We start from the raw sequence: 15,901 nt of genomic DNA on the forward strand, positions 1-15,901 counted from the left end.
GTAAAGTATTCTAAGACTCAGCACCTTATCAGGTTGGAGAGTTGATTCTCTTTCAAGCCAACAGCCCAGGGTTCTCTTTTAAAGGAAAAAAACCCAACATTTTTACCTGACTTGATCAATTCTACACTCATAGTTTCCTTCTCTCATATACTAGACTGCAGGCAATTTACAAAGAAGTTTTAAAAAAAAAAAAAAAAAGCTAGAAAGCTAGTCTTAAATAACTGAATTAAAGTGGATTCACTCTATGGAACATTATAGACTTTTTAAATTTAATTAGAGAATATTGTATGCTACATTTTATGCAAGAAAGCAGAAAACAAGAACCCATACACATGTGCATATATATGTGCCAGTATTTGCATAAAGCAACAAAAGAAGTATATGCATGAAAGTATGGAGAAGGTGGCAGAAGACTACATTATCTACCTTCTACTAGCATTTTACTTTTACCCACCTAAGTACATTACCTATTCCAAAAGTAATAAATTAACAAGGTAACATGAGTAAAAAAGATGAATGAGCTGTATCCTTAAGTGACCTGGGAGGGTGGGGAACATGCCATTTAAAAAAAAAAAAAAAGAAAGAAAGAAAAAGAACACAGGGACCATCCAGCATGAGTCCATTCTCTTCTAAAAACAAAGTAAGTAACAATACCATATGTGTGTTTGTGTGAACAAAGAAAAAGGTGTGGAAGGACTACCTCAAGGAGAAGGTACTTCAGAAGGCAGATGAAAGATAAATAACCCTTCTCTTTATATATCTTTGAATTAACTTTTAAGACAATATTTTTTCTTTCTTTTCTTTTTATTTTTGATGACATGGGGTTTGAACTCAGGGCCTCATGCCTTGCTTTTCTGTGATGGGTTTTTTTTTTTTTTGAGATAGGGTCCTGGGGACTATTTGCACGGGGCTGGCTTCAAGCCACAATCCTCCAGATCTCTGCCTCCTGAGTAGCCAAGATTATAGGCATGAGCCCTTTTCTCTAAAAAAAAAAAAAAAAAGCCAAAAATCTGCACTGTGGGCCCTGCAGCTCCTACCCACCATTTGAAACCATCAGTAGCCATTATCTGCATATACAAGTAAAGACAGGACTGTCTTGAGACTCAGTGGAGGCACCAGGGTCCAAGATTATTCCTTACCATTGTAAGAAATTGTCCTTGCTTTCTTTTTTACATATTGAAAAAGTAACATGCATATGGTAGGAAATTCAAACAGCATAACACAGAATAAAAAACTTTCTGAGACCAGGCATGGCAGCACATGCCTACAATCCCATCACCCTACATTCAGGTAGCAGAAAAGCAAGAGGATCTTGAGAGTTCCAGTCCAGCCTAGGCTACATAGCGAGACCCTGTCTCAAAAAAACAAAAATAATGCCAGGCGCTGTTATACCTGTAATTCTAGTTACCTGGGACTTGGGACACTTGAGGCTAGCCTGGACAAATAGCTCATGCAACTCTATCTCCAAAAAAATCAGAGCAAAATGGACTAGAGGTGTGACTCAAGCAGTAGAGCCCCTTCTTTGCAAGTGCAAAACCCTAAGTTCAAACCCCAGCCTCACCAAAAAAACCAAAACAGAACAAACCAGTAAGAAGTGTTCTTGCCTCTGCTCCTTGAGGATCCTTACAGAAATGTGATCATTTCATCTGGGACCCAGAAACTTGATTGTGACTAAATAAATGAAGGGCTGATTTGACTATGGAAAAGTAACTCAACTCATAGGAGAAAAGTACAAACCAGAAACCAGTATCAAATTATGAAGACCAGCATACTCAGGTTGGCTGGCCAGTGCGTTCTTCCTGTTAAAGAAAGTCTACATGGGAAGGAAGTCAAATTACAATGAGAGTGCGAAAATGCAGGTGGCGTAAGCATGCAGTGGTGATAAAAACCATTAAAGCACCAGCTCCGCCAGGAGGCCAACCCTGGTGGCCAGGTCTGGAGATGCTGACTCTTTGCCTGCCCTTTGTGAAGACTGAGCAGCTTCCTCTGGCCTAAAAGCACATACACTTCAGATGTTAACAGGAATTAACTTGCAAATGGAACAGCTTACAACAAAGTCACTGCCCCACCCAACTTTCAGTAAAACCCAGTTGGGCTTTCATTTGGTAAAAACCTTACTGCTTCCCCCTCCCCTTTCCAAGAGCCAAGGTGAACAATCCTACTCCTTACCTTGGCCAGTCCAGCCCGATGAGCTCCTTGAGACTCAATGTAGGCAATGTAGCGACTGAAGTTCCGGAACTCTTCCATGGTTGGATAAAAGGTCATTATTCGGGCACTGGGATTCAGAGTTTCAGATTCAGAAGCCATTTTCCCTTCTTTTTGAAGTCACTTTGGTCAGACAGGAATCTAAAGAAATACATTAGGAGCTGAAAAATCATACAACATGTGAATTAAATGTTGGGAATATCAGTACTGAAAATAGTAACAGATCATGCAGAAATTCTGAAGAAGCACGATGGGACTTCACACCTGGAAACTGCCTCGAGGGAAGTTATTTAAAGGAACTACAAGTATGAATAGAAAAGCTTCTGCTTAAAAAGAACTGAGGAAGCTGGGTGTGGCAGAGCATGCCTGTAGTCCAGGTGGGCCCCAGCTCAAGGTCATTCTGGGCTGTACATAGCAAGAGTCTCAAAAAAGTAACAATAAAAATAAAGGCTGGGGGTGTGGATCAGTGGTAGAGCCTGAAAATAAAAAAAAAAAAGATAAAATGAAAAGAACCTGTTATATCAAAACTGTTGTATTCCAATCTTAGTGACTTTGTTTCACCTAAAAAGGAAACTGTCATTTGGTTGTTGGTTCTAGCCAACAATGTAGCTGAACTGCCACATTGTGCCCTGATTTTTTTTTCAAGTTACTCCTCTATTTAAACTTTGCCAATCTCTTTCCTAAGCATTAAACATAACATACTATAATCTGATTTTAAAAGTCACCTACATGCTCTTTTCTTTTCACTTTTAGAACACTGTTCTAAATAGATACCTGAGAGTTAACTTGGCTACAAGATTACAAAGTTTAAGGGTTAAAAAGTACTTTGACATTAGCAGCCTGACTTAAAATTTTAAAATGCTATACTGAAAGTTGGGCACGTTGGATCACGCCTGTAATTCTAGCTACTCAGGGGGCTAGATTCAAAGTCAGCCCAGGGAAATAGTTCCAGAGACCCTGTCTCGAAAAATCTTTCATAAACAAGGGCTGGTGGAGTGGCTCAAGGTGTAGGCCCTGAGTTCAAACCCCAGTACCATAAAAAAAGAAAATGCTACAGTGAATTGTTCTCAAATCTAAACGAAAATGCAGTTTCAGCAGTACTTAATGAACTCAAGCTAGAGACAAGTTCAACTGCTTTGTACCCAGAACACAAAGGAAAAACTTAAACAAGCAATTAACTGACAATCTGGGACAAACTTTGTAAGTGACAGAAGAAAGCTAAACAAATACTTCAGGTTTTTAGATAAGGACTCCAACTATGTGGGAATACCCACATTGCTTGTTAACACATCTCAACTGAAAAAGGATACCAGCTAAAAAGAGCTAGTTTAGAAGTGAAAGCAGTAGGTCTTTTCCTTTACTGAACCTCCTCTCCAAAGCCCCAGCAGTACAAAGTCACGGCAATACAGTTACATGGGAGGAAACTGCCTCCAACCTACCAACAATCCAGTAACAGATTTGGGAGATACATGGAGCAAAACTGTCCGTGTTAAGAGAGAAGACAAACCCTACTACACACAAGTCTTTTATTCTACTCAAAATAAGGTGTTTCTGGCCAAGCACTTTTCATGAGCTTTGCAGAAACTTTGCATGGCAGGTACACTGTTATCTCTGTTTTACATACCAGGAAATGTACCCACGGTCCACTCCTAGGGCACCTTCCATTTATTCTCGGATGCCTACAGCCTAATCTCCACCTGGATTTAGTCCTTTCCAAGGGCAGATTCAAGTGTGGAGGAACATGAAGTCTATTCAATTTGGGAGACCCTCCTTTAAAAAAAGAATTCCGAACTATTTTACTTTTGCAAACTTTAGAAAAAAAAAATCAATCACGTGAATAGAGGATTGGGGCCCCGCCCCCCGGCTTGAAAGGGGACATAATGGGGCTTCCTCTGCCTCTGGCCCTATTCATCTTTGTGTGTCTAGGATCCAGAACAATGCATGGCACAGAGTAGGCACTCAGTAACTGCTGAATAACTATTTCCTCACCCTCATCTCGATTGCTCATCTCATTTCTTTAACCCTAGGGTGCCCTTGGCCCAATATATTCCCTAAGGGAAACTCTCGGTCCCTGACACCTGCCCTCGGGCATCCAACAACAAAGCCTAGTGTTTTAAGAGCAGCGGCTCCGGAGTGGAAACTGAATACAGACCCGGTCTCTGTCATTTATTGGCTTTGTGACCTTGGCTGTGTGAGTTGGCTGATTGAGTCTTAGTTCCTCCACCTGTAAAATGGGACCCCTACCCCCGGCCCGGCAGACTTGCTATGATTAACTCAGATGATGCAAGCGAAACCCTAAGGACTAGGCCCAGTACTTAAGCACTACATAAAGGCAGCTGTTGCTAACAACCACTTTGAACTCCCGCACCCTCCACTCGCAGACGCTCCCGCGGGCATCCCTCCAAAGGCAGCCCCAGTTCCCAAGGTCCCCAAACCTCACCACGCAGGGGTCTCGCCCCTCCGGGCCCGATCGCCTAGAATAGTGAGGCCCGACCGCAGGAAGAAGAAAATAAGGCCCAGTGGACCCGCCCCCCTCTTCCGATGTCCATTGGCCAGAAAATATTGGAAAGGACCAATCGTAGGACTTATTTTACTAGCTCCTTCTCTTATTGACCAAAAAACATGCCGATCACTCACTGTAGAAAGAACCACCCCATCGCCCCTCCCCCACTGGAGCTCGCCGTCATGGCTACAGCAGTAACAAACATAAAGGCATCCAAAGCCCGATGATTCTCACCTCAGAACCAAAGCCCCGGCAAGGCTCAGGCTCGGTTTCTGCTGTCGCCACTATCCGATCCTACTGCTTTTCCAGCAGGCGAAAGACGAAGCCCCGCCTCCTCTAAAGTCGACCTCGGCGCAGCCGCACAGCGCCCCACGAGTCAACCAATCCGACAGCGGCTACAAGCCCTTAAATAGCCAATGAACACGCGCTGCAGCTCAAAGTCCGGGGATATCAATCTGCTCAGCCTATGAGGGCTGGCTCGGGCTGTTGCCAGGAGGAAATTCTTTACCACTTAGGACTGCGGCCACTGAGCATCATCCCCGGATCGCGGAGCTGGCCAATCAAAAGCAAGCTTCAGGCCTCCCATAGCTAATCAGGGTAGAAAGAATCAAGTACCAGAAATGGGATGGTCGGGTAGGTGGGTAAGGGCGGTGAGGTTACGAAAGGATGAACCAAAGTTTTCCTGGGGTGAGTAGCCCCTTTGCCTAAAGTGAAAAGGTGATGGGGGCCTTTAGGGGCAACTTCTAAAGTCAAGGAGCCCTGAGAAGATGACCAACTTGTTCTGGTTTGTCCGGAACTAGATTGGATTTTAAAACAAACCCTACGTCCTTGGAAACCCCTCACAAGCCGGCAAGTCCGGATGGCTCCTGAAGGAAGCAGTTCCTAAAGAAGCAGCCTTGGAGGTCATTAGGATAGATCCTGACGGAGGGTATCCTTAGAGCCATTAGAAAGCAGTTTCTTGGGATTTGGGGACCATTAGAAGTAGCACTTGGGGAGAAGAGGGCGAAGTGGAGTTCCTAGAAGTCATTTGGAGCAGTTCCTGAGCCGCAAGTGAGTTGCCTTAAGGAGTTCCAGATTGTCAATAGTAACGGAAGGACATCCTTACGGGTCACATAGTAAAGGAAAATACCCACAACCCGGCGCATAAAAGAATGCACAAAACTATCAGTGGAGAATAATGGTTTTGCCGGGCGCTGGTGGCTCACACCTGTAATCCTGACTACGTAGGAGGATGGAGGTTCAAAGCCAACCCAGGCAAATAGTTCGCGAGAACCTATCTGGAAGAAACCTTTCACAAAAAAATAGGGCTGGTGGAGTGGCTCAAGGTGTAGTCCCTGAGTTCAAGCCCTGCACCGCAAAAAAAAAAAAAAAAAATCTATATACAAACTAGTTTTCAAAGTTAGTCTCTCTTCTGTGCCTCCTCCCCTTCCCAAACACTGTGCCATTCCACCAGGCCTGTTTTGTGTTCCGTATTTTTGAGATAGGGTCTCGCAAACTGTCCACCAGGGCTGACTTCAAACCGCGATCCTCCTGATCTTTGCCTCCTGAATAGCTAGGATTACAGGCATGAGCTACCGGCACCCAGCTGATTGGTATTGGTTCAGGGACTCCAGATTGTTAGAGAAGCACTCTACCACTTGAACCACACCTCCAGCCTTTTATATTTCTAGGTTATTTTTCAGATAGGGTCTCACTTTTTGCCCCCTGAGGCTGGCTCCAATCTTACCTATGGCCTCCACCACTCCCGGCAACTGGTCTGGCTTTAAACTGCCATCCTCCTCATCTCCGATCCCCCGGAGTAGCTGGAATTACAAGAGTGAGCCACCACATCCAGCCTATGCCTGGGTTTGCATATCAATACAATGGAAAAAAAATCTACCTTGCAGGATTGTTGTGAATGAGTTTATTAATATTGGACAAAAGGAGGTATTACATAGAATGGTGTGGACTCATGGTATGACCCAACCGTGACTTATCTCCTAGGCCTGAGCACATACTTCCTGAAAAAAACCAAAGTTTGTTTAAAAAAAAAAAAAAGTAGAGCAGGGTACTAGTGACTCAAGCCTATAATCCTAGCTATTCAAGGTTCCTGGTTCTAAGCCAGCTCAGGCAAATAGTTCCTAAGACCCTATCTCCAAAAAAAAAAAAAAACCCACAAAATAGGGCTAAGTGGCTTAAGTAGTACAGCACCTGCCTAGCAAGCATGAGGCCCTGAGTTCAAACTCCAGTACTGCCAAAAAAAAAAAAAAAGAGTAGAGTGGCTATGTGCTGGTAGCTACTAGGAAGGCTGAGATGAGGAGGATCACAGTTCCAGGCCAACCCCAACAAATAGTTTATGAGACCCTGTCTCCAAAATAACCACAGCAAAATGGACTGGAGGTGTGGCTCAGCAACAGAGAGCCTGCTTTTTAAGTGTGAAACCCTGAGTTTCAAACCCCAGTCACACCCAAAACAAAACCAGCACCAATAGTCCTTTTTTTTTTCCTTAAGACTGGCCTGGAACTCATAATCCTCCTAATCCTCTTGTCTCAATCTTCCCAATGCTGACGTTACAGGCATGCACAAGCATACTCTGCTACCATTTTTCTTTTTAAGGGTATAATTTAATTTCATTTATTTTTTTGGCAGTACTGAAGTTTGAACTCAGGGCTGCATGCTTGCTAGATAGGCACTCTTAACAGTAAGCCATTCCACCAGCCCCAAATTTAACAACTTTAAAATGCATTTATCCAAATTTCCCCAGTCCAGTTTGGAACATTTTCATCACCTCAATAACCTCATGGCTAATTATGATCACTCAGGCCTAGTGACAATCTCTATTCCCACCCACAACCCCAGGAACAATGATCTACTCTGCATGGATTTGCCTTTTCTGGACACTTCATACAAACAGAGCCACACAATATGTGGTCTTTTGTGGCTAGCTATTTTCACTGAGCATAATCTTTTTGAGATTCACCCGTGTTGTAGCATACACAATATTCCTTCCTTTTTACTGTTGAATAGTATCCCATTGTAGCAGTGATTGACATTTGGGTTGTTTCCACTTTTTGGCTCTTTTGAATAGGACTTCTATGAACATAACATTTATGTACGAGTCTTTGTTTGAATCTATGTTTGCATTTTTTATGGATAGATAAATAGAGTGGAGTAATTGCTGGGTTGTGCAGTCAGTTCATGTTTATCTTTTTAAGAAACTGTTGATTCCTAGTAACAATATATGGGGATTTCCATTTCTCCACACCCTGGCCAACATTTGGTACTGTCTGTCTCTGGTTATAACCATTCTAGTGGGCGTGAAGTAGTATCTTCTCCCATGATTTGCATTCCCTTAATGGCTAATGATTTGAACATTTTTATGTGATCATTAGCCATCCATATGTCCTCTTTGGGGAAATGTCTATTCAAATCTTTTGTCCATTTTTAAATGAGTTGTTTGAATTATTATTATTGAATTCCAAGGGTTCTTTATATATTCTTGATAGGAGTCCTTTATCAGATACGGGCTTTATAAATATTTTCTCATTCTGTGGCTTGTCTTTTCATTTTCTTTACGGTGTTGAGACCCATGAGTTTTTAATTTTGATGTTCAGTTTATCAATTTATTTTATGAATTGTGCTTTAACACTAACATGGAAATGGTTCTGATCTGCCTCCAAAATACATAAAGAATTCAGCACTTCCCTCCACTTCCACTGTCACCACCATGATCCCAGCAGTCTGTAGCCTAATTGCCATAGTGTCCTAATTGTCTGCTTCTGCCCTTGACTCCTGCACTCTCCCCACCATAGCATAGTGATTCTTAATACTAGAAGCCTGATCATGTTACTTCTCTTCAAATCAGCAAGACTTCCCAGCTCATTTTGGAAAGAAGCCAAGCCATTTTAACTGACTCAGACAATGCCCCCTGCCACTCCTCCCCACCTCGTCCTAGCTCTTTCCTCCAGTTCCCTGTTCCCCCATGTGTGTCTGGCTTGCTCCCTCAGCTCCTTGCTGAAATGTTGCTTCCTCAATGAAGCCCTCCCTGACCATCACCGCATGCTTGCTTTATTGTACTATCATTTAGTTCTGCCTACTGGGGGTGGGGTGTCCTTGTGTTCACCACCATCTTTAGCACTTAGCTCTGGTATCTGGACCTGGCTCTTGGTATTTGCTCACCAAATACCTGTTGAGTGAAGAAATAATATTCCTTAATTTCATCTGCACAATGAACTTTGAAAGTCAGCATTATTACTGTCCCCATTTTTTTTATTGTCCCCATTTTATAGCTGAAGAAATTAAGGTTCAAGAAGGTTAGGTAACTTGAAAAGAACAAAGAATATACAGGTTGAATAAAAGGGAAGAATGAGTTGAATAAATAAGCAACTGGAGGAACTGTTTGTATACTAATAATGTCTCTGCCCTTTACTTCTAGGTCAGTCATACCCAACCCTTGCCTGTAGCACTGACTGGTGAAAGCAAACACTCTTCCTAGGTACTTTGGGAGGCTCAGGACAAAAGGCTTGCATGACAGGAGCGGCCTGGGAAGAAGCCATGATAGTAAACACCAGCATACACCCTGACGTGCTAGCCTGTTCACTTAGAAGGGGGCTTCTGCAGCCCGCTCACTCCATGGAAAAAAGAAGGGAATTCAGCCTGAAATTTTCCTTGCAGATGAGGTCAATCAGAAAGACCAGGACTTCTAACCTATGAAATAGAGAAATACAAATATACCTCCACACAAATACACTGAGTTCCAGTGTTTAACCAAAGCATCATTTTACTTCCTATCCTTTGGTCTACTTCTTCCACTCCACAGGGAATGTCTTAAAGTTATATGTGCAACAAACACAGGTAAGCAGAAATAAGGTGCTCTATAGGCCCTTTGTACATCACACTTATTCCTTTATCCTTTGCTTCTACCAACTGTTGTACTTGGTTTTCTTTGCTTTTAAACTCAGGCCTTAAAATATCTTCCTGTCAGAGACAAATCCCATCCATTCAAGATTTGGCTCAAATTCTACCCATTTGTGTGTGTGTGTGTGTGTGTGTTTTTTTTTTTATGGTACTGGGGCTTGAACTCATGGCCTACACCTTGAGCCCCTCCACTAGCAGCCCTTTTTGGTGAAGGATTTTTTTGAGATAGGGTCTTGCAAACTATTTGCCCAGGCTGGCTTTGAATCTTGATCCTCCTGATTACAGATGTGAGCCACCAGTGCCCCACCCATTTGTACATTTTTATTTAAACATTTTTTAGTGGTTTTGGAGTTTGAACTCAAGAGTTTTGCACTTGCTAGGCAGGTGCTCAACAGTTTTGAGCCATACTCCCCAGCCCAAGAATTTTTAATAAGCAAGTATTTTGTGCTAGCCCTGAGAATGTGGAGTTGACACCTCTGTCCCTTCACTGAGACAATTACAAATTCAAAAGCAAACTCTTGGCTCTTCCCCAAACCTCCTCCTCCCTCAGTGTGCTCAGTAAAGGCACCAGGACCCATAAGGTGCCTTGTCTTTGTGGAGTCTTTTCTCTGGCAGTTGACATCCAATCCTACTGGCCTTACTTTCACAACTGTATCAAGTTCTCATGCCTCCCCCATCACCACCACCCCATCACTTTTCACTAAACCTCTATAAGGACTCTCTGCCTCTGTGCTTGCCCTTTCCTATTCTCCCAAGCACCTGCCAGAGTGAGTTTTTTTTTTTTTTTTAAGTGTGGTACTGGGATTTGAACTTTGAACTCAGGGCCTACACCTTGAGCCATTCCATCAGCTGTTTTTTGTGATGGGTTTTTTCCAGATAGGGTCTTTCGAACTATCTGCCCTGGCTAGGTTTGAATTACGATCCTCCTGATCTCTGCCTCCTGAGTAGCTAGGTTACATGCATGAGCCACCAGCAGAGTGAGCCTTTCAAATATCAAATGCAATGAATTCCCACTGCAGTGAAAACCACTTAAAGCTTCCTGTCCTTTCACCATGAATTCCAAATCCCTTGTTAGGCCTTTGAGACCATGAGTGATTTGGTCCCGGCCTCCTCTCACCCCATCCTTCACCACTCTTCTTTTGCTCTCTGGTCTCACCCATGCTGGCCTTTATTCTGGGTTTTATTTGTTTATGACAGTGCTGGGGTATCAAACCTGGGTCCTCAAGCATGCTAGCCAAGCACTCTACCCCTGAGCTACCTCTCCAACCCCTGTTCTGCTTTTCTAAAACAGGTTTTGAAGGAGCTATGTTCCCATCTACTTCAGGACCTTTATACCATGCCAATACACTTCTTCTCAGGAGTCTGACTCCCCACATGTCTGGGTCCTGCTGTCTTGTGCCACTCACAGTGCATTCTGCACTTTTCCTGCAAAGTATCCATGAGAGCTGTAATTATGTATGTATGTATGTAAGTTTTCATTGTCTTCCCAACAGATCAAGCTGTCTGATTACGGATTTTGTCACCACTGAATTCCAGCACCTTGTACTCTGCCTGGTTCATAGTAAATATTCCTGTGGAAAGAAATGACAGGTGAAGCCAGATGGATTGCAATTTGTGGTTTGCAATTTGTGTAACAGTCAAGCATTTGGGCTCAGGAGTCAGAGATTCAGGTTCAAATCTAGGTTCTGCTTTCTTCCCAGCTCAATAACCTAAGGTGAGCTGGTTGATCCCTCTGAATCTTGATCTTCAAGTACCAAAGGGGAATATAATACAAACTACCATATAGGGTTTATATGGGAATTAAATTTTAACAGTATAAGTAAAATGCTTATCCTATTTAATTGCTTAGTAATTCCAGCTGTAATTGTAGCACAAAATACATTTGTTGGCTTTAAGTATTTAGGACCGTAAGCTCAAATGTGGGGAAAGTGGCAGGTAACTGCCAAGAATGTCTTGAAAATGTACCAGAGAGGAGGCTGGAAGGAGCCAGCCATGGAAAAAAGTCTGGACACAAAGTCTTTGGGGAAGATTGAGAAGTACCCCTAAAATATAGTCCAGGTCCTGGGTGGCACTTATTTTAAACATATTATTGCTTGGTAAATCTCCATTAGGGCCATTCCTAACCTTGGTGTGGGAGGCTAGGAGACAAAATCAGTTCCTCATGGACAAGTAAAGTAGGTGGGGTAGAGGCACCCCCTTAGCTGAGGGGGTATGGGAATCCCTCTTGGAACTGAGTAGAGTGTGTGCTCAGTCTAAGAAAAAGGCACTCTGAGGAACTGGGGCAGTTCCTCAGTCTGAGGACTAAGCTCCACCCACAGTTCTCCTGGACAATCAGATTTCCCTTTTGTTTCAAGGCCAGATCAAGCATCTTCCATTTCACCCACTTAGCAAACATACAGTGGGCTCATTTTTGGGGTCAGGCTCTGAGTTGGGCAGCAAGTAAGACCCAGCCCTGGCTCTACAATTATAGTCCAATGGAGGAGACAGCCAATTTGCATTTCATTTTCTACACTGCAACCTGGATGATTTTTTGTTATTTTCCCCATGTTACTATTTGAACAACTAAGAAGCAAGAATAACCATTTCAACACAGTGCTATGGTTACTGGACCAATAACACAGCTGGAGGTGAGACTAGAGTGATTGAAGGTGGGAGAGGAGCAAGCTTAAGAAGGGGCTCCTAAAGGACTTTATCACAAATTAGGTATGCCAGGAAGGGTATCCAAGCAGAGGGAGTAACCTATGCAACTGTGGCATGGTGTTTTTCTACCTCTGAAACAGGCTTTTTAAACAAACAAACAAAGCCTGGCAAAGGCAGAAAAGCTAGAAAATGTGTTTAAAACAGATGGGGAATGCCACCACTCAGAAAATCACTAACATTTTGGAGTGTATCCTTGCCAGTGCTTCTCTTGTTTTAATGTTCATACAAATACCATAAGGAACTGTCAGAATACAAGTTCTGAATCTGCATTTAAGAGATCTCAGGTGATAGAAATACTCGATGTCATTATGCGTCTAACTTGGGTAATTTCCTGTTATTATTTATGAACAATACTGTAGTGAGTTTTTGCCCATAGGTTTTAAAATTATTTGTTCAGGTGTTTACCTGTGTGTATTGCTAGGTCAATGACAAAGCACATTTTAAGCTTTTGAAACATATTGCAAAATTTCCTTCAAAAAGTAGAATCTCGGTTTATATTCCCACCAACAGTATGTGAGTGCCCAATTCGCTACACCAATACTGATGCATAATTTTTGCCAATTTGATAGTCAAGCAACAGTACTTCATTCTTGTTTCAATTTGTACTTCTTTGACTACTAGTAAGACTATCTTTCCAATTTTTACTAGATTTTGTATGTCTTCTTTTGAAATTGCCTATCTGTATCATGCCCATTTTTCTATTACTCTTTTCTATTGCTCTTACTGCTTTGAAAGAATCTTTACCTATTAAAGATTTAACTTTGGGGGAGGGAGCGCCTTAATATATAGCCCAGAGGGGACTAAACCTTACAGTCCTCCTGCGTTTGCTGGGATTATGGTGGGTACCATTATACCAGGCTGGAGACAGCTTACTTTTGAACAAATGTTAAGCTTTTTAGACTCTAACTTTTCTTCTTTTATGCTAATACATGCGTTCTTCATATGTTACTGTCAACTTTCTTGAGGTACAATAAAAATGTGCATCTAAACTGAGAAAGGAAAGACTAAAGGCAAGGCTCAAGTGGTAGAGCACCTGCCTAGCAAGCATGAAACCCTGAGTTCAAACCCCAGTACTGCAAAAAAAAATTAAAAATTGGAGAATTTCCCCCAAATAATCCAGTGTTCATTCAGAAGAAAAACATGGAAATAGTGTTAATTAATTTTGAAAAATATTAAAAGATAACGATAGGGAACTAGCTGTGTCAGGTGATAAAACAAAGGCACAAAAATTAAATGATTAGTTCTGGTTTAGGACTAGACAATGGATGAATGAAACAGGCTGTCTGGCCCAGTACTATACTTGGTATATAATTCATACGATTTTTTTTTTTTAATAACACAGTGCTTGGGTTGTAGGTGTGATTCAAGTGATAGAACACTTGCTTTTTGAGGTCAAAGCCCTGAGTTCAAATCTCAGTCCCAACAATAAAAAAAAGCATTACAAATTGGAACGGGAAAAAAGATTATCTAACAATTATTTGGGAAACATCAAAAGAACTTACACACACAAAAAAAAATACTTTTGAAAAAAAGAATCCCAAAGATAGTTAAGTAGATAGAGTCAGTGTGATAGAGTTTTGTGAAGGGTTTTTCAGTATTTGCCTGGGCTGGCTGTGAACTGTGATCCTCCTGATCTCTACCTCCTGAGTAGCTAGGATTACAGGTGTAAGCACCTCACCCAGCTCTTTCAGGCTTTTGTGGGAAAATGACTTTGTGTAAAGAAGCTCATAGCAGGCAAAGTTAAAGTGGAATGTCAGTATAAAAGATGTTCTCAGACATGCAAGTATCAGAATGCTTATAATCCTATGTGCAAAAGTTATGTGAGGGGCAGGACCCAAGTGCAGAAGACTCCAACACAACAGCAGGCTGCAGGAGCAATAGTGCTGAGTGAGTTCAGAATGAAGGGATAGAGAAAAAGAGGACTTGTTTGAATTGGATGCTTAAAAGATTTTTCATAAACATACAACTAAAGCGTTATTTACTGGTTTTCAATTTTTAGAATGACTTATATTAGATCAGGAAGTATTATAAACCCTGACATTGTGAAATAACAGTGGGGAAATGTACTTGGAGAAGGAAGGAGGAATCAAGTGAGCCAATTTCCTCACTCTCCATAGAGGATAATCAATAGACACTGCCTAAAGGCAGTAAGTCAGGACTTAAATATCATGTTTAAAGCCAGGAAGGGCTCTCTAGAAAAATTTAAGACAAATTATGTCGTACAAAATTAGGAGGTGAAAGGAGGTAGAGATAGGGGTGTCAAGTAAATTCACTGAGTCCCTCCCTCACTTTTATAGCCAAGGAGACAGCAGACATCATCTCCTAAAGGCACATGATAGTTGCCGGCAGAAGAGTTGAAGTTCCAGAGGATAAAATGGAGCTCAGGAAAGGAGAGGAAAGCTTACCTTGTATTTTGTACCCTTCAAGACTGTTTGAACTGTTTTATCATGCACATCTATTCTTTCATAAAAGTTATATTGATAACTTTTTAAAATCATGGTATATCCAATAAAAGAATGTAGCAAATTAAAAAGTGAGCTCTTGTGTATAATTTTTATGTCAATAAAAAAGTAAGTAATCTAAAAACCACAGGTGGAACTCAGTGGTAGAATGCTTGCATAGCATATATAAGGACCAGAGTTCAATCTCCAGCACAGCCAAAAAAAAGTATTCTCGACATGGAAAGAAATCTATAATGTATTTAATATTTTTTTGGTGGTACTAGGGTTTGAACTCAGGGCCTCACACTAGTAGGCAGATGCTCCACCCTTGAACCAGTCCATCAGCCCTGTTTTGTACTGGATATTTTTGAGATAGGGTCTCCTGAACTACTTGCCCTAGCTGGCTTCACACTGCAGTCATCTTGATCTCTGTTCCTGAGTAGCTAGGATTATAGGCAGGAGCCACTGACACCCGGCCACAAGGTATTTAAATGAAAAGGGAAGTTTGCAGAAAGATATGAACAATATGATTCTAGTTAAATATATTTTAAAAGTTATGTACATTATGTGTGTATATTCATGGAAAATGCCAACTTGAGGTGTAGCTCATTGGTAGAGCATTTGCCTAGCATGCCTGAAGCCCTGCGTTTTATCCCCAGCACCAAAAAGAAAAGGGGTGGGGAAGAAAAGGAAATAAAGGGAAGAAGAGGGGAGAGTAGGGGAAGGAGGAAGGAAGGAAATGAATAGTTTCTCAGTTTCTCTTCAACATTTTATATCACTATCCTATTCAGATTTTCCTAGCTTTAAAAATAAGTTAGAATTCCCAGCTACTTGATAGGCTGAGATTGTGAAAGGCTAGCCCAGACAAAAAAGTTAGCAAGACCCCATCTTAACCAATAACTGGACACAGTGGTGCATACCAGTTATCCCAGCAGTGGTGAGAAGCATAAAATTCTAGGACTCTGGAATAGGAGGACTGGAGTCCAGGTCGGCCTGGAAAAAAGCAAGACCTTATCTCCAAAATAACCAAAGCAAAAAGGGCTGGAGGTGTAGCTCGAGCAATAGAGTACCTGCCTAGCAACTGTAAAGCCCTGAGTTCAAACCCTGGTACTGCCAAAAAAAAAAAGGTACTACTTGTACTAATACCAGAGTACAA

At 41.9% G+C, this 15,901-nt stretch overlaps 1 protein-coding gene and 1 long non-coding RNA gene across 6 annotated transcripts in view; one reads left to right on the forward strand and one right to left on the reverse strand.

Annotated features, from left to right (window-relative positions):
- Kdm4a (lysine demethylase 4A) overlaps nt 1–5,093 on the reverse strand; it is a 45,771-nt gene extending 40,678 nt beyond the window's left edge. For 3 of the 5 annotated variants that reach the window (XR_002211922.2, XR_012449937.1, XM_020156380.2), the window contains exons 1-2: nt 4,943–5,093; nt 2,170–2,346 (exon numbers count right to left, since the gene is read on the reverse strand). Coding sequence is in view for 3 of the 5 variants with exons in the window: in XM_020156380.2 (XP_020011969.1) it covers nt 2,170–2,307 (138 nt within the window). In the remaining 2 variants the exon portion in view is untranslated. Of the gene's footprint in view, nt 1–2,169; nt 2,367–4,645; nt 4,846–4,942 lie in introns of those variants that run through there. The other 2 variants (XM_074080367.1, XM_020156381.2) reach the window with 2 other exon arrangements.
- A 236-nt stretch (nt 5,094–5,329) lies between these two features.
- Nucleotides 5,330–15,037, forward strand: LOC141424959 (uncharacterized). The gene is made up of 4 exons (XR_012449942.1): nt 5,330–5,395; nt 9,123–9,541; nt 11,098–11,318; nt 14,602–15,037. It is a non-coding gene; the product is annotated as an uncharacterized lncRNA (long non-coding RNA).
- The last annotated feature ends 864 nt before the right edge of the window (nt 15,038–15,901 follow it).

The sequence above is a fragment of the Castor canadensis genome, chromosome 7 (assembly GCF_047511655.1).
Source record: "Castor canadensis chromosome 7, mCasCan1.hap1v2, whole genome shotgun sequence".
NCBI classification, from domain to species: Eukaryota; Metazoa; Chordata; class Mammalia; order Rodentia; family Castoridae; genus Castor; species Castor canadensis.